The sequence below is a fragment of the Panthera uncia genome, chromosome E3 (assembly GCF_023721935.1).
Source record: "Panthera uncia isolate 11264 chromosome E3, Puncia_PCG_1.0, whole genome shotgun sequence".
Classification (NCBI taxonomy): domain Eukaryota; kingdom Metazoa; phylum Chordata; class Mammalia; order Carnivora; family Felidae; genus Panthera; species Panthera uncia.
In genome coordinates, this window is record NC_064815.1 from 26,479,619 (window position 1) to 26,498,989 (window position 19,371).

The 19,371-nt window shown below is 54.8% G+C and overlaps 2 protein-coding genes across 2 annotated transcripts in view; both read left to right on the forward strand.

The window, feature by feature from the left end:
- PLOD3 (procollagen-lysine,2-oxoglutarate 5-dioxygenase 3) overlaps nucleotides 1-684 on the forward strand; it is a 7,177-nt gene extending 6,493 nt beyond the window's left edge. Inside the window, exons 18-19 of the mRNA XM_049638811.1 lie at nucleotides 32-157; nucleotides 433-684. Coding sequence (XP_049494768.1) covers nucleotides 32-157; nucleotides 433-588 — 282 coding nt within the window. The 3' untranslated portion in view covers nucleotides 589-684. The remainder of the gene's footprint in view (nucleotides 1-31; nucleotides 158-432) is intronic.
- A 3,584-nt stretch (nucleotides 685-4,268) lies between these two features.
- On the forward strand, nucleotides 4,269-8,323 carry MOGAT3 (monoacylglycerol O-acyltransferase 3). The gene is made up of 7 exons (XM_049639345.1): nucleotides 4,269-4,919; nucleotides 5,123-5,230; nucleotides 5,316-5,386; nucleotides 5,675-5,879; nucleotides 6,263-6,437; nucleotides 7,763-7,965; nucleotides 8,053-8,323. The coding sequence occupies exons 1-7, from the start codon at nucleotides 4,352-4,354 to the stop codon at nucleotides 8,205-8,207; spliced, it is 1,485 nt and encodes a 494-aa protein (XP_049495302.1). The 5' UTR covers nucleotides 4,269-4,351; the 3' UTR covers nucleotides 8,208-8,323.
- Nucleotides 8,324-19,371: the final 11,048 nt, after the last annotated feature.

The window sequence follows — 19,371 nt, forward strand, 5'->3', positions numbered from 1 at the left end:
CCCCCCCCCCCCCCCCCCCCCCCCCCCGCAGACCCGGGCGGTGATGAACTTTGTGGTCCGCTACCGGCCAGATGAGCAGCCGTCTCTGCGGCCCCATCACGACTCCTCCACCTTCACTCTCAACGTCGCCCTCAACCACAAGGGCCTGGATTATGAGGTGAGCCCGCACCGCCGGGGGCCCTCCGCTCACGCGTGCGCGCGCACACACTCTGCCCCTGGACCTTGCCGTCCCGCCCCTGGCTCCTGACAGCGTTCAGTCAGCCACCCTGCCCCCCCCCCCCCGCCCCGCCCTCCTGGGCCTCCTGGGCCTCCCTTGTCTGCCTCTCACCCCCTTGTGGCTGTCTGCCCCCCAGGCCCCGCCCCCCTCGCCCTCGCCCCGCCCCCCCTCCCCTGTATGCTCACGCTCCACTTCTGTCCCCCGTCCTCTTCCAGGGAGGTGGCTGCCGCTTCTTGCGCTATGACTGCATAGTCTCGTCCCCACGGAAGGGCTGGGGGCTCCTGCATCCTGGCCGCCTCACCCACTACCACGAGGGGCTGCCCACCACTCGGGGCACTCGCTACATCATGGTGTCCTTTGTCGACCCCTGACACTCAACCACTCTGCCAGACCTTCCCTGCCGCTGTGCCTTCCCGGGGGGGCCCCCTCCGTGGAAGGGGGTCTGTCTGGCGCCTCGCTTCCTGAGCGGATGTTCGGTGTGCCTGGGACTGAATGTGTCGCCTCCCCCCCTCCCCAACACGCGGCCCTCTCAGGAAGCTCCTGGAGCCCCCCCTTGCCCCTCCCCACAGTCCCCAAGGACCCCTGGGGAGAAGGCTCTGAGGGCTCCCCGTGTGATAAATTATTGTTTCTCACCCTCTCAATAAAGGAGGATTTGTAAGCCTTGAGTCCCTGTAAGTCTCTCGCCTCCCTACTGACCCCAGATCCCTCCTGCCACCAGAGTAGAGGGGACGCCTGCAGTTACTCCAAAGACAAACACCAGAGAAGAGGAAAAGGCAGAAGCAGATGGTAGAGCAGTGTGGGAACCTGGAAACTTCCGTGGATCCCATATCTGTCTCCCCCCGCCTCTTTTTTTTGTTTGTTTTATTTTCTTTATTTTGAGAGACAGAGCACCAGTGGGGGGAAGGGCAGAGAGAGAGGGAGACACCGAATCCAAAGCAGGCTCCAGGCTCTGAGCTGTCAGCACAGAACCCGATGCCGGGTTCGAACCCACCAACGCGAGATCGTGACCTGAGCCGAAGTCGAACGCTTAACCGACTGAACCACCCCGGCGCCCCAAGCCTGCCTTCTTGATGCGTGGGGCTGGTCACCCCTCCACGTGGACTGAGCATCTCTCTGGCCGTACTTCTCAGCACATCTCCCCCCTGGTCTCCCTGCAGACGGAAGACGGCTGAGTAGGGACGGGAGAAAATACCTCCTGGTGAGGTCCCTGGAGGGGGAAACCTCCACGAGAGTGAATCAGGGGACAGGGACAGAAACGATGTGTCAGTCTGTGGCACTGGAAGACGCTGGTTCATCCTGTCTCGTGCACTGAGCATCCCCTATCTGCTGGGCACTTGTCAGCTGTGCTGATGGGAACCAGACCTGTCTTCCGGTTGCTTACAGCCTGGGGGAGACCTCAGTCAGAAAATCACCATGAAGGATGAAAAGTGGGAACGTCTTTTATGCTAGGAGAACGAGTGATAGAGGCACCGAATGGGGCGTGTGTCAGACTCCTCTAAAGAAGTGATATTCCTGGGGCGCCTGGGTGGCTCAGTCGGTTGAGCGTCCGACTTCGGCTCAGGTCATGATCTCACAGTTTGTGAGTTCGAGCCCCACATCTAGCTCTGTGCTGACAGCTCAGGGCCTGGAGCCTGCTTCACATTCCGTGTCTCTGTCTCTCTGTCTCTCTCTCTCGAAAATAAATAAACACTAAAAACATTTTTTTTCTTAATTTAAGAAGTGTCATTCCCTGACCTGGAGAAGCTAGCAGTCCGCAGCTCTGGCCAGTGTTGGGGGGAGGACCATGGCAATGTGAGGCACACTTGGAGGGCGTGCTCTTCGGGGCTCACCAATCATTGGCCTTCGCCAAAAAACCCTTCCCTCTGGGATGTCTCCCCCACAGAGGCCCGAGCTACTCCTTAGGGGCCGGCCAGGGCGACTAAAGAGTTTTCTAACTGTTCTCACTTGTGTGGGGAGCTTTGCCATCGGTGATACACACCCGCTTTCCCAGACCTCTGTCAGCCTGGCTATTCACAAAGGCCCAAGGCCCAAACACCTTCCTCACCCCCAGGCTCCTGGCCACACCCCTGGGCATTTCTGTTTGGTCCTATTGGTCACGGGCCCGTGGGTTCACAGAGTGGTTAACTCTTCATCCTGGGGCTCACAAGGGTACAGTGTGCAGCAAAGAGAGTGGAAACGGGGGCCGAGCCAGGACCAAGGGTCAGGGCTGGTGGGCTGGACCATGAGGAGAGTACTTAAGAGCCCATGGCAGCCCCTGTGGGATCAGCCCTCCACAGCGTGCTGGCCTCCTGCAAGGTCTCCAAGTGGTGGCCGTCCTTCAGTGGATCTTCTTTTGGGGCTCGGTGAGTGAGTCCCAGCATCTGGCACCCGCTTTCCTCTTTCCAGGAGGGAGGCAGGGCAGGGATCTCTGGGGGCCCTTGAAGGCATAGAAGGAATGAGCCGGGACAGAAGGGCCCGAAACCATGCAACAGGCAAGAGGGGGCAGAAGGGGGTCGTGAGAATCACCCCCGCCGCTCCATTCTACCGCCCAGGTGTGCCTGGCCGCGCTCATCCCCGCGATCCTAGGCAGAGCCTGGATCCTAGCCCTCCTCTACCTGGTCTGGCTCTCTGGAGACAGGGACTCGCCACAGGCAGGAGGCCACTGCTCTGCCTGGGTGGGCAACTGGGCCATCTGGAGACATTTCCAAGATGGCTTTCCTGTCTTGGTGAGGGGCACCCAGGAATAGTGTGCTGCGTGGGGGCAAGGCTTTGGAACAGACTCTTCTCTGGTCACCCCTGAAAGTCTGATCTCACTGCCAGGGTGGGGTATGTTCCTGCAGAAGCCAGCAACTTCTGCACAGAGACCACGGGCTTCTTGGGCCTCTTTCCAGGCCTCTGGCCGCACCTGCTCAGGCTGTCAGGTTGGTTCCACCTCCCTCGCTTCCAGGACTACACCATGTGTAGTGGTGAGGAGGGGGGAGGTCAGCCTCAGCACCCCCCAGTCCTAGCTGGCGACTCCTACTTCACCCTCCTGCCCTGGGGCGAGGGGGGGCCTCCGGGTCCCAGCTCTACCTGCCTGGTGTCCTCCTACCCCTTTTCTCAAGGACCCCCTTGAAGAAAGGGGGGCCCCTTTCAGAGGCCCCCTGCCTCTGCCCTCACCCCAGGTTTGCTGTCCTCTGACAAGGCCAGCGCCGCCTATCTGCTGTCCCGGCCTGAGGGCGGCCAGGTGGCAGTCCTGGCCGCGAGAGGGCCCCTGGAAGCGCTGGACCCAAAAGCGAGTGCGCTAACCTTGCGGATCCGGAATCAGAAGGGGTTTGTCAAGTTGGCACCGAGGAAGCGGCCAGTGGCCGGGCAGGACACCCGCGGGCTGCCCTGTCCGGGAGGAGTGCAGAGGGCCGGCCCCGGTCAGGGATGGGGTGGGAGGGTGAGGGACGCAGAGTCAGGCATGCCCCCTCGCTCTCCTGGGGCCTCCCTGGGGCCTGTCTTCTCTCTCGGGGAGAACGAGCTTTTCCAGCAGTTCCCGGGCCCTCCGGGCTCTTGGCGCGGAGAGCGCAGGAGGCGCCGAGGCAGCTGCTGAGGGTCGCCCTGCGGCTGTTCCACGGGCGCCTGGGTCTCCTCCCGCCCTTTCGCACGCCCCCCCGGCACCGGCGGGGAGCCCCGGCCTCGGCCCACTCCTCCCCCCGCCCGCGCACCGGCTCCCCGCGGAGCTCGGGCCCCGCGCGCTCCCAGCTCAGGGAGGTGAAGGTCCCCGGCTGCGGGCCGCACCTCTGCCGCGCCGGCTCCACCCCCCCCCTCCCCCACAGGCTGGCCTTAGGCGACTGCTCGGGGCCTGAACTCCGTCCCTCACCGTCGGGCGGGTGGGCGGGAAGGGGACGGGATGAGGGTGCCAGCGACCGCCCCTCTCACCTCCCGTTCTGCCCGCAGTGCCCCCCCCCACCGCCCCCCCCCCCAATCCTGCCGTCCGTTGCTCGCGGGCCAGCGGGGCGCAGGTGGACGCGCTGCCCGCGCTCTAGGTGGAGAGGCTCACGCAGCTGTTCCAGGAGCACAAGGCGCGCTGCGGCTTCCCCGCCCACCCGCACCTCGCCTTCCCCAGGGCACGCAGGTCCCCGCGGCGACTTGGGGGAGGGGGGAGGGAAATTAAACGTGGGAACAGAGATGCAACGTGTGCGTGTTCGTGCGTGTTCCTGCGCGGCCGTGCCTCCGGATGACCTTGACACCCCCGGAGACCTGCTCTCCGGGACGCGCGCTTGGAGAGCGCACGGCCTCGGCGGGGCTTCTGGCCACGGCGGGCCGGCGGCGGGGGCCCAGTCGGCGGGCTCCCCAGCTTCTCCTGAGACTCCTTTCCACGACCGACGCCCCACCTCCCTCGCACACTTCCTGTCGCCTCCCACCCCCGCCCCGAGGACCTCCTTGCAAGTTCAAAGATCATGCTGGAGACTGGCGCTTCGGATCCAAGATCTCCCCATCCACTCCACAAACGCGCACAACACACTCGCGGTTCCGAGGGGGCCCCGAGGGCTTGGCCTTCTCGGGAGAAAGCCATCCCGTCGGTGCCCAAACCTTCCCGGTTTGTGCTCGGGCCCCTGGAGCCCCGCTGGCAGAGGGGAGCTACTGGCAGAGGAGTCTCCGACGCCCCCGCTGCGCCTCGCCATGAAAACCGTGCGGAAGCAGTGGCTGGAAGCAATAAGCGTCTACCAACTCGTGCTGTCTTTCCTCTTCATGGGTGAGAGGCCTGCTGGCCTGGGGTCCCCAAGGAGAGCAGGGAGTGGGGGCAGAAAAGCTAGAGCCCCCCTTGCAAAGGGAGCAGGAGAGAGCCAGAGGTGGCTGGCTGCACCAGGGCAATCTGAGCGGGGAGGAGAGCCGGCGCTGGGTGCGCTGACCCAGCTTCAAAAGCGAAGTGACTTTTCTTTCTCATCTTTCACCCAGGTCCTTTCTTCTCCCTTCTCCTCCTCTTCCTCCTCTTCACTCCACTCTGGTCTTTCTCTGTTCTCTACTTGGTGTGGTTCTTCCTGGACTGGGACACTCCCAACCGAGGTGAGCATGGCCGGACTTGCACTGGGGGAGGAAGAAAGGTGGCTGAGCGCCCCAGGCCTTCTTCCACCCATCTCTCTGCCCCAAGGTGGAAGGCGCTTTGCGTTCATGAAAACCTGGAGTATGTGGAAACAGCTAAGGGATTATTTTCCGGTCAAGGTGAGAGGTCACCATCCACAGAGACTCTCTGCCTCCTCCCTCTCCCCCCACCCTCACCCCCCACACCCGCTCACCCCTGCCTATGCACCCCTGGGCTTTCTAAACTCAGACAATGGGGCACGCGGAAGGGGGGCCGAGTGGTGTTCCACAGTAGCCCCCGCCCCTGCTGTTGGCCCAGGGAGGACCTTGAACTCTGAAGTCTGTTTGGGGTGGAGGGAGACTCTTTTCATCTGCTGTCTCGCGGTCCACGCCTCTAACTCCTCCTCCTCCTGCCCGACGCCCCCCAAGCTGGTGAAAACAGCAGAGCTGCCCCCGGACCGGAACTATGTGATCGGTGGTCACCCACACGGGATCATGAGCTTGGGAGTTTTCACTAATTTCAACACGGAGATGAACGACTTCTCCAAGCACTTCCCCGGGATTCGACTCACGTTGGCGGGACTGAGCTTCATCTTCTACTTCCCGTTCTACCGAGACTATACCGCGTCCTGCGGTGAGGCGCCCCTCCCCCACCCGGGGCAGACTGCCTCCCACCCGGCCAGTTGGGCGGGTGGGAGGCAGTCTGGCGAGGGTGGAGGAGGGGCGCCTCACCGTAGGACGCGGTATGGCCTCTGACCGATTGGGAAGTGGAAGATGAAGCCTGGCCTGGCACCCAGCGGTAAGGTTGGCCGGGCTCACGGTAGGTGGCAAGGAGTAGCATTGGGGCAAGTGTCCTGCCTCCTTGCGGGGAGAGGCACTATAGGTCACACTGACACGGGCACGGGACAGCAGACTTGGAAGGAACGGGGTGTGGGGCTCACGCGCCAAAAGGGTGAGCGAGGGGCCAGGCAGCCCGGGAGCCTGTGGTGATTGCTACCCACCTCGGCATGCGTGCAGGAATTTGTTCTGTGAATCGGAGGAGCCTGGACTTTATTCTCTCTCAGCCCCAGCCAGGGCAGGCTGTGGTCATCATAATTGGGGGCGCCCAGGAGGCCCTGTATGCAATCCCAGGGACGCACCACCTCGTTCTGCGGAATCGCAAAGGCTTCGTGCGCCTGGCACTGAGACACGGGTGAGTGGGGCACAAGTGCCCAGCCCGGGGGTGCTGGTGAATTTTGCATTGCATCTGGGGGCCCACGCCTTCTGTCCCTACATATCCAGGTCCCTGCTGGGCCTCTGTGTCCCCAGAGCCCACACTGTGCCCTGCGCCTATCGGCCTCTTATGTCAGCACTTTTTTTTTTTTAATGTTTATTTATTTTTGAGACACACACACACACACACACACACACACACACATGGAGACAGTGTGAGTGAGGAAGGGGCAGAGAGAGACAGAGACACGGAATCCGAAGCAGGCTCCAGGCTCTGAGCTGTCTGCATAGAGCCCGACACGGGGTTTGAAGTCACAAGCCTCCAGATTGTGACCTGAGCCGAAGTCGGACACTCAACAGACTGAGCACCACCCCCCCTCCGCCCTGGCCGGCACCCCCTCTCATGTCAACACTTGAGGGTTTTCTCTGTGTCAACACCATGCCAACTTTTGGCCAGTCTTCCCTCTCTGAAAGAGGCAGGATCATAGCGCGAGTAGCAGGACCTTGTGCTCAGAAGCCCCGGGTTCAAATCCCTTTCTGACGCTACCTCAAAGGCAAGACCTTGGACATGTTTCTTTACTTGCGAAATAGGACTAATCCCTAATTTTACAACGATATTGGGGTTGCAAAGATTAGATGAGAAAATGTGTACAGTCGACTCTTGAACAACACAGGTTTGAGCTGCATGGGTCCCCTCTGCGTGGATATTTTTAAAACATTTTTTTAAGTTTATTTATTTATTTTGAGAGAGTGAGAGCAGGGGAGGTGCAGCAATGGAGGGGGACAGAAGATCCGAAGCAGGCTCCGTGCTGACAGCTGAGAACCCAGCGCGGGGCTTGAACTCACAAACAGCGAGATCATGTCCTGAGCCAAAGTTGGACGCTCAACCGGCTGAGCCCCCCAGGCGCCCCTTAATAGCACTTTCTTTCCTCTAGCTCACTTTATGGTAAAAATCCACTAGAAACAACAGCTACAAGTATGTGCTAATCGACTGTTCGTGTCACTGGTCATGCCGTGAGGACTTGAGTTTTGGGGGAGCTGTATGAGGAGTTTTGTCTGTACCAGGGTGGGGGTCAGGGCCCCCTAAGCGCCATGTGGTGCGAGGCTCAGCTGGGGAGGAAGGCCCGGTACGCAATCATTTCTCAAGAATTGTGAGTCCTTTCTTCCAGATCTTTCTTGGTCATTTGCTCGAAAAGGCCTCGGGAAGGGGAGCCAGGCGTGGGAGGGATGTGCAGCCCCGTCTGGGGGGCTCCCCGAGAGCCGCTGGCCCCAACACGCCTCCTCTCTCTTGCTGTCCCTGCTCAGCGCCTCCCTGGTGCCCGTGTACTCCTTTGGAGAGAATGATGTCTTCCATCTGAAGGCTTTTGCCCCCGGCTCCTGGCAATACCTGTGCCAGGTTGCCTTCAAGAAGCTCACAGGCTACTCACCTTGCATCTTCTGGGGTCGCGGACTCTTCTCGGCCAACTCCTGGGGCCTGCTGCCCTTTGCCAGGCCCATCACCACCGTGGGTGAGTGCCCGTCTCGGGGGGAAGAGAGCGGCCGTCAGCTGTACGGGCAAGCCCGCACCATCACCCCTGTCTGCCCTCTCCCTGCAGTGGGCCGCCCCATCCCGGTGCCCCAGATCCTCTGCCCCACCGAGGAGGAGGTCAACCACTACCACACGCTGTACATGCAGGCTCTGGAGACACTGTTTGAGGAGCACAAGGAAAGCTGTGGCGTCCCTGCCTCAACTCACCTCACCTTTACCTAGCCTCTTCCCCGCCCCCCAACCCCCAGCCCACCGGGACCTCCACCCATGGCCGGCTGTACCACTCCAATAAAAGCTCTTTCTCTCCCACCACTGCTTTGTAGAATCGGCTGCCTGCAGGGCTCACGCTGTGCCTCCGTGGGTAACCCGCCCCCACTCTCACGTGCCACGGAGCTGCTTTAGTATCTTTTTTTTTTTTTTTTTAACATTTTTCCCTTTTTTAGAGACAGAGAAAACATGTGAGCGGGGGAGGGGCAGAGAGAGAGAGGGAGACACAGAATCCGAAGCAGGCTTCAAGCTTCGAGCTGTCAGCACAGAGCCCAACACGGGGCTCGAACCCACGAACCACGAGATCATGACCTGAGGCAAAGTCGGACGCTTAACAGGCTGAGCCCCCCAGACGCCCCTGGAGCTGCTGCCTTAGATTGGGTGTCAGAATCCTGAATTCTTCTCCCAGCAAGACTTAATCCTGCTGCAGGATCGTGCATAGGTTTCTTTCCTTTGCTGAGCCCTTTTGTCTCTGTGAATGAAGGCATCTGCTTGCAGAGAGCCGCAGGGTCTCAGGATTGAGTTGAGGAGGGTGGCTCTTGGGCCGGGGGGGGGGGGGGTGCTAGGCATTGCAGCGTGGGCTGCAGAAGACAAGATGCCTGGTGCAAGAGCGTGAGCAAATGCTGAGCTTGGTCAAGGGCATCTGGCCTCATGGGGAGGGAAATGATCTCCAGTTGTACGAAAGGTACGCTGCTCGCTTCCACGCCCTCTCTCTGTCCTTTGGGTCTCCTCGTAGCTGGGAGCTGAGGGGAAACGAAGACCTACCTGACCGGCATTGAGCCCTACTGCAAGCCCAGCATTAGGTCAACAGGAACCCAGTTACCCAACAAGCACAGAACTCCGGTGAAGATCAAAGAATTAATATTGAAGGGCTGGGGCGCCTGGGGGGCTCCATCGGCTGAGTGTCCAACTCTTGAGATCAGGTTCATGATCTCACAGTTTCATGAGTTTGAGCCCCAAGCCCCTGCTTGGGATTTTCCCTCACTCTCTATTAGCCCGTCCCCTGCTTGTGCTGTCTCTGTCTCTGTCTCTCTCGAAATAAATAAACTTAAAAAAAAAAAAATAAGGGCTTAGAACAGAGATTGGCAAAATATTGTCATCCCCATGATGGGCATGGCATCGGTCCAACCAGAGGGTAAGACCGAACAGTCTAGGGGGACCTCGTGTGGTCATAGCGTCCTCTGACTATGTCAGTCCCATTTACGGACTGGCTGTGCGTCCGTGTCCAGGATGTAAGAATACCTTGTTGAAATGTAATTGGGATGTAACCGTACCTATCTCCCACTGTCCTATATTGTCCTATACAATATATTCAGTGGAAGAAGTTTTTCTTGTTCCTGCGTGAAAATCTGGGCACTCCTGTGACTTATCTGGGTCATTCAGGTAATAACTTCTTCATCCACCTTAAGTTGTACTGTAGAGGGGCACCTGGGTGGCTCAGTCAGTTGAACGTCTGACATCCGAAGCGGGACTTGAGCTCACCTGATGTAGGGCTCGAACTCACAAACCATGAGATCATGACCTAGCCGAAGTCAGATGCTTGACAACCAGTCACCCAGGCGCCCCAGGTTTGAACACCCTTAGCCCAGATGCGACTATAGTACAGGCTGACCTCAATGCAACCACTGTCTTTCCTTCTTTCCTGGAGGGAACCTTCAGCCAGCTACAGTCTGGCCATTAGACTTCTCTGTGGGCACATCCAACAAACACGGGGGCGTACCGAGCTCTTTGAGTCTTGCAACGTATGTCACCAATCTTGTGGAGGTAAGCCTTGCCCTCGAGCTCTGAAAGCCCCCCTCCCCCCGCCCACTTCTCTCCTTTGTGTCCAATCCTTGTCATGGGTCAGGGACTCAAGGGTCACTTCTCAACTATTTGCTTGGGCAATGCATTCTTGCTCGTTGCATGTGATCTGCTCTGGCCCCTTTTGGAATGCAGGACCTTTGTACCTCATCCCAAACTTTAAGGGTAGCATCACATGTGTTTTTCTCTGGGTTCTCCCCCCGAGGGACAAAAGCACCAACTTCTAGTGAGAACTGGCCACCAAGAGCTGGGAGTATGGGGGTTAGATCGCCACGGGCCTTCCTCCAAGAAGCCCCCTGCCATTCTCCCCTGTGAGCAGTAGGTGCCTATCTCTAGGGAGGGGAGGTCGGGCTGGGTGACAGGTGAGGAAGGGGACCTTTGAGGACTCAGGGAGAGAGGGAGGAGGGGACTTCATTCCCCATCATTTGTTGCCCCTGTCTGAAATCCAAGACCAATAAAGTCAGGGGGTGGGAGGGATTGGCTCGAGGCTGGAGAGAAACAGGAGAAGCCTAGACACCCAGTTACGACTGGGTTGGCCCTGGAGGCACCTCCACCAGCATCCTTCCTCTCCTGGAAGCCAGCCCAGACTGGGTGGAGGCCATGGGCTTCAGGAGGCCTTGGCACACCTCCTACCCTCTCCTGAGCCTCCCCAAGTAACCTCTGCAGCCATGCTCTGATCCTAGCCTCGCTGACGGTTAAGTGTCCTCTGGTCCCCATTTTTATTCTGTCATCCTGCTTTCCAACCATTGTTTTTCACACATCTGTCTTGGCTTCACCTCCTTCCTCTCTCCCCACCTTCCAGAACCGCAAAATTCCTGGCCTCTTGTGTCTTCCTGCTAAGTGGTTTTAGCATCTCCTTCTCCTCCATGACCCCATCCCTCCATGGATTCCCTCTGGGACCACTCCTGAGCGATCAGGGGTCTTGTCTCTTGTCTCCCATCCAACACCCTCTCTTGCTGTCAAGACGCTCCTCCTAAAATGCCGTTTTCATCATCTAATTCTCCCTTTTGGATCCTCACTGTCTTTGGATCTTTGTTGTTAAAAGGTGTAAAAATCCTCAGCAGAGCATTCGAGGTCCCCCTCAGATAGAGCCCAGTCCAGCTTCCCAACCGGGCCTGACTCGCCTCTCCTTCCTGCCTGGAGACTAGATGGAACCCCTACCGTCAAGTCACAGCTCAACACCCCCCCCACCCCCCCCACCCCGGTGTTCAGCACTTACCACGTGCGGATAGTGGCAGGCTCTGATCCTGTCATCTACACCACAGTGTCCACACTGAGCTCTAAATGAGGTACACGTGCAAAGGGCTTAGCGTGGCACCTGGCAGGGTGTTCAACAAACATCAGCTGGTGTCACTATTATCTTGACACAAGATCTTTTCCGGACCACAGCCACCTCACAAGAATTACATTGCGTGAAATTGCATTGCATTGCATCACGTGATCACCATCACATTAGGTGGACCATGGTTCTGCTACCCCAACATCGGGCTTGCTCATGATCTTTTATCTCATGTTCCTAAATGCTAACGTTGAGGGCAGGAAGTATGTCTTGCTCGTTTTTGCGTTTCGACCACGTTATGGCGATCGCCACGCCTAGTGCATGACGAGTGCCGAACAGATGAAGGGACCCGGCCCAGGAGACCTGCTGTGGAGGGAACCAGCCGCCCGGTTTGCAGGTTGTGCCCAGCACCGGGAAGCCCAGCAGAGGGCCGGGAGGGCTTGGGGGTCCCTTCACAGAGCCAGAGAGGGGGGGCAGCGTACCCATCATGGGAAGGAAGGGAGCTATACTGGTTTTCTATGGAGCTGTAACAAAGTGCCACTCATCTGGTGATTTAAAACAACAAGTTTATTGTCTCACTGTTCAGAGGCCAAAATCAAGGTGTCAGCAGGCTCTGCTCCCTCTGAAACCAGTAGAGGAGAAACCCTCCTTCCCGTCTTCCAGCCCCTGGTGGTGTCATCAACCTTGGTTGCTGCGACATCACCCAGTCTCTGGTGGCTCAGGCGGTTGAGCATCCGACTCTCAATCTCAACTTGCGTCTTGATCTCAGGGTCGTGAGTTCAAGGCCTGCACTGGGCTCTGCACTGGGCGTGGAGCATACTTAAAAAAAAAAAAAATCACACAAAAGTCCTCTCTGATTGTGCCTGGGACTGCACCCATCCAGAGGTGGTCTCTTGTAGAAATTATGTTCGGTGCAAGTGGTAAGCATTTGCCATGAGATCTTTCCTTGGGGACGTGTGCCAGGCAGGTGCACAGAAAGAACATGGATCACTAGCCTGTCCTGAGGGTCTGTTCTGTTTTCAACCGTTACTGAACTTCCCTGTGCCATTCCTCCTCCCGTGTAGCTGGATAATAAGCCCCAACACTGTAATTTCTCCTCCTGATCTGGAAGAGTCTAACTTATAAATACATGAACCCAAGAAACTTCACGAGTTCGGCTCTCTGCCTGCTCTCAGGGCTTTTTCCTTCCCTGCTATCCTCCATGTGGCCACCAGAGGGCTGTCTCTACTCGCAAGGCAAATGTGTCACTCCTGCTTAAAACCCTTCCCCTCTCCTTCCCTCTCCTCCCTTCTCCCTGCCTCCCCTGACTACTGCCTCCACCCGCCCTCCACCACACGCCCCCTGCTGGCCAGCCCCTACCTAACGGATGGATGCGTGCAACCCAGAACTGCTTGTTCTTGTGAAGCCGGCTGTTGCTTGCCTCGGGCTTTGCTCTCGCTTTCCCCTCCTGCCGGCGGGACCTTGTCCTTCATCCTCTGGGGGGGAATGTTTACTGCTCAGTTCAGGTCCCACTTCCAGGACACCTCCCTTAACCTACCAGCCTGCCAGGCAGGCTCAGCCCATCCCACCTCTGCATCCCGGTAACTCTCTCTGTAAGGATCGCTCATGACCCTTCTGTGTCACTGTAAAGCACCAGTTTATCCGAACAGTTGGATACCTTGCAACATCAGGAAGGGACAGTAACTGTGTCACATTAAACGTGTTTAAAAGTCCATGAGTTCATAGTGGTTCTAAAAATAAGACTTGATCACCACTGAAAATTGCTAAGGCATCAACCTGTTATTTTGAAAATTAACAAATAAAAGGAAACATTTTAAGCATTCATCCTGGCTGTCCTTCACAAACTATGCCTCAGGGTAATCAGAGCACAGAAGAACAAGTTTTCTTTTATAGGCGTTTTCCAACTAGTTAAAACAAACACAGAAACACCTAGAATGACAGAATAAGAGTATCAACATTTTGCAGGCCCTAATAAGGGATTGGATTGAAGTCTTGAGCGACAGCATCTGGTAAGATTCCAACAAGATAAACTACATTTGAGCCTTTGATGGAAGAATACAGTCCTTCCTAAAAAAGTGCATGTATGATTTAAGCTTTTCTTAGTAACTACTTTAAAAAGAGAAAGAGGAGTGCCTGGCTGACTCAGTTGGTAGAGCGTGTGATTCTTTTTTTTTTTAAGTTTATTTATTTTTGAGAGAGAGAGAGAGAATGAGCGGGGAAGGGGCAGAGAAAGAGAGGGAGACACAGAATCCGAAGCAGGCTCCAGCCTCCAAACTGTCAGCACAGAGCCTGACAAGGGGCTCGGACCCACCAACCAAGAGATCATGACCTAAGCCGAAGCTGGTTGCTTAACCCACTGAGCCACCCAGGTGCCCCACACCCGTGATTCTTGATCTCAGGATCATGAGTTCAAGCCCCATGTTGGGTGTGGAGCCTACTTAAATACATTAAAATAAAATAATACAATAAAATGATAAAGAGAAAATTGGTGGAATTAATTTTAATAATATTTTTTATTTAGCCCAATATGTCCAACATATTCTTTCAATGTGTAATAAAAAAACAGTAATGAGATATTTTACATACTTTCCTTTGGGGCTAAGTCCTTGAAATCTGGTTTGTATTGTACACTTAGAACATATTTCCATTTAGGGGCATCTTGGTGGCTAAGTCGGTTGAGCGTCTGACTTGATTTCGACTCAGGTCAAAATCCTGGGGTCGTGAGATCAAACTCCATGTCAGGCTCCACACTAAGTGTGGAGCCTGCTTGAGATTCTCTCTCCCTCCCCCCTTCTGCCCCTTCTCTGCTCTCTCTCACTCTCTGTCTCTCTCTAAAATAAAAGTAAAAATTTTTAAAAAAGAACATATTTCAGTTTAGATGCTAAACATCCACTGGAAATGTTTGATCCATATTTAAAGTTTGTAAAATTCACAAGTGAAAAAGTTACTCTGAACATACTTAAAAGTTTTCCAGGGTTGCCTGGTGGCTCAGTCAGAAGAGTGAGCTACTCTTGATCTTGAGGTTGTAAGTTCAAGCCCCACGTTGGGTGCAGACATGACTTAGAAATACATTTTTTTCAAGTTTTCCAATAACTAGATCAGTTATCTATTTTAAATTTTAATTCAAATGAAATGAAATAAAAAGCTCTGTTCCTCAGTTGTGCCTGCCACATTTCAGATGCCCAATAGCCACGAGTGACTAATGGCTACCCTACTGGACAGGGCATGTTGATTTAATTCCCAGCCTACAGGAAAAGCAGAGGAGAGAAAAATATGATAAACAACACCATGGAGGTGTAATCAGCATAATCCAGATGGTGAGGACATTTATAGGGAACAACCAATCTTGTTTCTTCAACAAATACTTGCAAAGAGGGAGAGGTGGAAGGGAAATATGTAGATTAAAATAAGTCTAAAATATGTATCAACTTGATCAGTTCCCTGTTCCTGCAGAGGAAATAACCCCTAAACCTACCAGCTTAAAAGAACAAACATTTATTGTAGCATAGTTTCGGGCTTAGCTGGGAGATTCTGGTCTAGAATTCTCAGGCTGCATTAAAGCTGCTGACCAGGACTGCAGTATCTCAAGGCTCAACTGGGGGTGAAGGATCTGCTTCCAAGTTCACTCACATGGTTGGTGACAGGACTCAGTTCCCAGGGGTTCGATTGAGGCCTCAGGTCTTTGTTGAATGGGCTTCTCCACAGGGCTGTCTGAGTCTCTCAAGACAAGGAAGCTGGCTTCCCCTAGAGTGCCCTAGAGTGAGTGAGGAAAGGGAGAGAGAGGGAGGGAGGGAGGAAGTGTGTTAGGTGTGTGTTTAGTCGGCTCAGGCATCATCATAACAAGACACCACACACAGGGTGTAAGCAACAGACGTTCATTTCTCATGGTTCTGAGGCTAGAAGTCTGTGGTGATCCAGGTGCTGGCAGATTCGTCTTCTGGCGAGAGCTTTCTTCCTGAACTGTAGACAGCCAACTTCTCTCTGCCTCCTCCGCCTTTCTTTCTGCAAATGCATAATGGGTAGAGAGAACTCTCTGGTGTCTCTTCCTCTTATAATTCTGTGGGATTTGGGCCCCACCCTTATGACCTCATTTAGCCTTAATTACCTCCTTACAGGCTCTGTCTCCAGATACAGTCACATTAGGGGTTTGGGCTTCAACATACGAATTGGGGGGAAGGCACAATTCCATCCATATCACTGTGATAATGCCATTAAAATGATTTCTTGCAATACCAGTGAAACAATACAATGTCTGAAATTGGTTTCAAAATATTGGGATGCTTGCCAGGTAGAGCGATATCAGCTATGAGTTGATAATTGTTGAAGCTAATGATAGGCTAGTGGGGCTTCATTATACTGTCCTATTTTTTTTCTAATGTTTATTTATTTATTTTGAAGGAGAGTGTGCATGTGAGTAGAGAAGAGGCAAAGAGAGAGGGAGAGAGAAAACCCCAAGCAGGCTCCACACTCAGTGAGGAGCCCAATATGGCACTCCATCCCTCGACCATGAGATCGTGACCTGAGCCGAAATCAGGAGTTGGACGCTTAACCTATTGAGCCACCCAGGTGCCCCTGTTCTGTTTTTGTTTGTATTAGGTATTGTCCAGAATAAAAGTGGATGGCTAACTCGACTGAACTCTTTGAGAGCAGAAGTGGGTCAACCAGGCCCATAGAAGATGACATTAATGTTTGCCGAATGAATGAATGAATGACAGATGTTACTGGTGTTGCATGATGTGGACTGGAGAGAGGAACCTGGTGATGAGTGGGGAGAGACGAGGTGGAACTTCAGGGACTTCTAAGCAGAGCCAGCACGCTGACCCTTTAGAAATGTAGCATGAGGCTGGGTTGTGCATTGGCTTGGGGTTAAGAAACCGGGAATCTGGTCTTACCTCTACCCAGTGGGTGACCTTTGATAAGTGATCAAAGGTGGTCTTGCCTTACCCCACTCTAGAAATAGGTTGAAGTCATTCATTCATTCATTCATTCGTAACATACTTATTAAGGACTTACTATGTGCCCAAGACCTGAACAAAGTGCCAAAGGCATAAAGTTAACTGTAACATCAGCCTTGTTCTAAAAAGAGTTCACCATCAAGCTCAATGGTCTCCCAGCTCTCTATCACCTGATTCACGAAGTTCCTAACATCTGACAGCCCCAAAGGAAGAATAAATAAGACGGGCTTCTGGTTATGTGTGGATTCCAGTGTATAAGCTACAGTGCCCCACATGTGAGAACTGCTGTTCCCGTTAGCTAGATAGTAACACCTACCTTTAATTGAATTTCTATGCAATGTCAGGCACTTTTCACTCATTATCTTATTCAACCTTTACTGGAAGTTAGGTGCTATGCCCTCTTTACAGATGAGGAAACCGTGAGTCACCAGGGGTATGTGGCATCTGTGATACTTTGCCTTCTGAGATGATCTGGATGATTCTTTTCAGTGTTATAATCCTAAGTAAGACTTTTATGGATTCTCTGGCTCTGTGACTTGGGGCCAATTACCTAACCCTCTGATCTTTGGTCTCCTTCCTTATCTGCAGATGAGCTGGTCACGAAAGTTGTACGACAAAAAGCATACGAGGTGCCCAGTTCAGTTCCTGTTAAGCATATTTTGTTTCTCTGCTATCAGCCAATTGATGTCATCCCACAGATAGCTGGAGACGACCTGGGAAGTCAAGACCTGACTTGTGGATTAGGGAACTGCCCAGATAGAGGGGTCACTGGATCAGGGAGAGGGCAGGGGTCTCAGCCTCGATCTCACAGCTTGGAGAGTCAGAGGGTGAAGAGGGGTCAGAGAGGAGAACAGTCAAAACCCACAAACTCTGGAGGAGGAAGTCCTGGACACAAGAATCCTGGGGTGCGGAGGTGTTCAGAAGGTAGGGAGGAAGACCCAAGGTGGTCTGTTGGGGACGAGGGGTGGGAGAGAAAGGCAAGGATGGGGAGGCCCCTGAGGCAGAGGATGGGCCCAAAAGAAATGACAGAGAGCGACAGCACTGCCCGGCTGACAGTAGGGCCCACCTGCCCTGAGAGAAGGCAAACAAAACATCAGGCTCTCCCAAATAAAAGGCCCAAATAAGCAAGCCCAGCGTGAAGACCAAAGCCAATAGGGACCCCAAGGTATAGGTGTTTACAAAATTCAGAGCAACTAAGGGAAATCTCCAGCATTAACAGCACTGACATTTGCTTGCTTTACAGCTTGCAGAGCACCTCCGAGAGGTGAGTGGGCAGTGGGGTCTGAGTTTGCAGTCAGAAAACCCCCCAGCGTCCCTAGCTCACATCATGCGACCTCTCGGAACCCCCACTATACAGCCTCACCCATCCTACAGTGCTGTGAGAATTAAGTCAAAGTGCTCTGTAAACATTCTGGGTGGTGCTGTGGCTCACCATCAGGAGGGGGTACAGGGTGGCCCTGGAACCCAGACCTCTACCAGCAGAGCACTCTTCCATCCCCATCGGTCTTAACCTCGGCCTCTTTTAAAGCACAGTGGCACAGGGTGATGTCCCACTTGCCAACATCCTCAGAGCACTTAAGGATTGACAGCCTCCTGTTCTCCCTCGCTGGGAGGGGCAGCCAGGAGATTAGTCATCTTCCAACCACTACCACCCGCTAGCCCCTCTGGGGAGCTGAGACTTCTGAAGTCTGAGCTTGGTGATTTGGGACCCTGACGGTGTTTGATCGGCCCAATGGGCGCTGACTTCTTCCTTCAGAGTGGTTTGGACTTGAAGGGTTTGCGGGGCGGGGCGAGGGGGGACTTTCTATTCTGATTGGTTGACGGAACTGGAAGTGGAGGACGTTGGACCAATCCCAGAGTTTCTGGTAGCAGAAGGGGGGGGTTCTGGGGAAAAGGGGGGGGGGGGGGGGGCGATTAGAGCCTGGTTGCATCCACCGCCTGCCACTAGTGATTTTTTTCCTCCAATTCCTCTAACTTTTTGACGTGCTATCCCACAATTGAGCAAGTTCCACCTGAACTGCGGCTTTGAGATGTGCAGTGTGTTAGCAGTTTTAAAAATCAGAAATAGAAAAAAAAAAAAATAGAAATGGGGAGAAGTCCTATTAAGAAAAGAAGAAGGAGGAGGAGGAGGGTGGGGGGAGGTTGAGTAACTTGTCAAGTTACTTATTGTGTGGCCATGTGTGTGGGAGCCGAGGGACACGACATGAACCTTCATCTGATCACAGCCCATTGGTAAGTGAAAAAAGAGTGGAATGAGGGGCGCCTGGGTGGCTCAGTCGGCTGAGCGCCCGGCTTCAGCTCAGGTCATGATCTCACGGTTTGTGAGTTCGAGCCCCGCGACGGGCTCTGTGCTGACAGCTCAGAGCCTGGAGCCTGTTTCGGATTCTGGGTCTCTCTCTCTGCTCCTCCCCTGCTCATGCTCTGTCTCTGTCTCTCAAAATAAATAAATAAACATTTAAAAAATTAAAAAAAAAGTGGAATGAGAGAGGTGAGAAATTAACTCTGGGGGCAGGAGGAGCACGAGAGCTGGGCAGACCCTGGAGGGAGGGCGAGGGAGAGGGGCTCTCACCCCTAACAGACCTTAATAATCCCTGCAGCATTTTACAGTCACTGAAGGGCTTTCCCCATCCATCACTTGCCTGGTTCCTTACAGGGTAGAACTGCAGGTGTTTTTTACCTCATTTTGGGGGGGGGGGGGGGGGGGGGGAAGGAGCCCCTCGGGAGTTAAGTGCCCGGGCCACCAGCTCATTGGGGACAGTGCTCCTGGACACATTTGCCTGTTCTTCCCACCCTTCCCCCACACACCGGGTTTAGCACGAGGTGCAGAGCGTGTGCGGAGATCCCCAGGACGTGTGCGCGCGCGCGCAGAGGTCTGTGTTCGTGTGCTGGGGGTGAGGGAGTGGGTTCGTGGGTGTACCTGGAGTTTTTCTTTCTGCGTGCTGCCCTGTGGGGGCCTGGTTGCCTGACGGCCAGCCGCTGAGCGTGAGCTGAGGCCTCTGATGCACCTGCGGGACGAGGCTATCCTGCGCCCCCCCGGGGAGGGGTGGACACTCTGACCGGTCTTGGCCTCGCTCTGCTCCCTTCC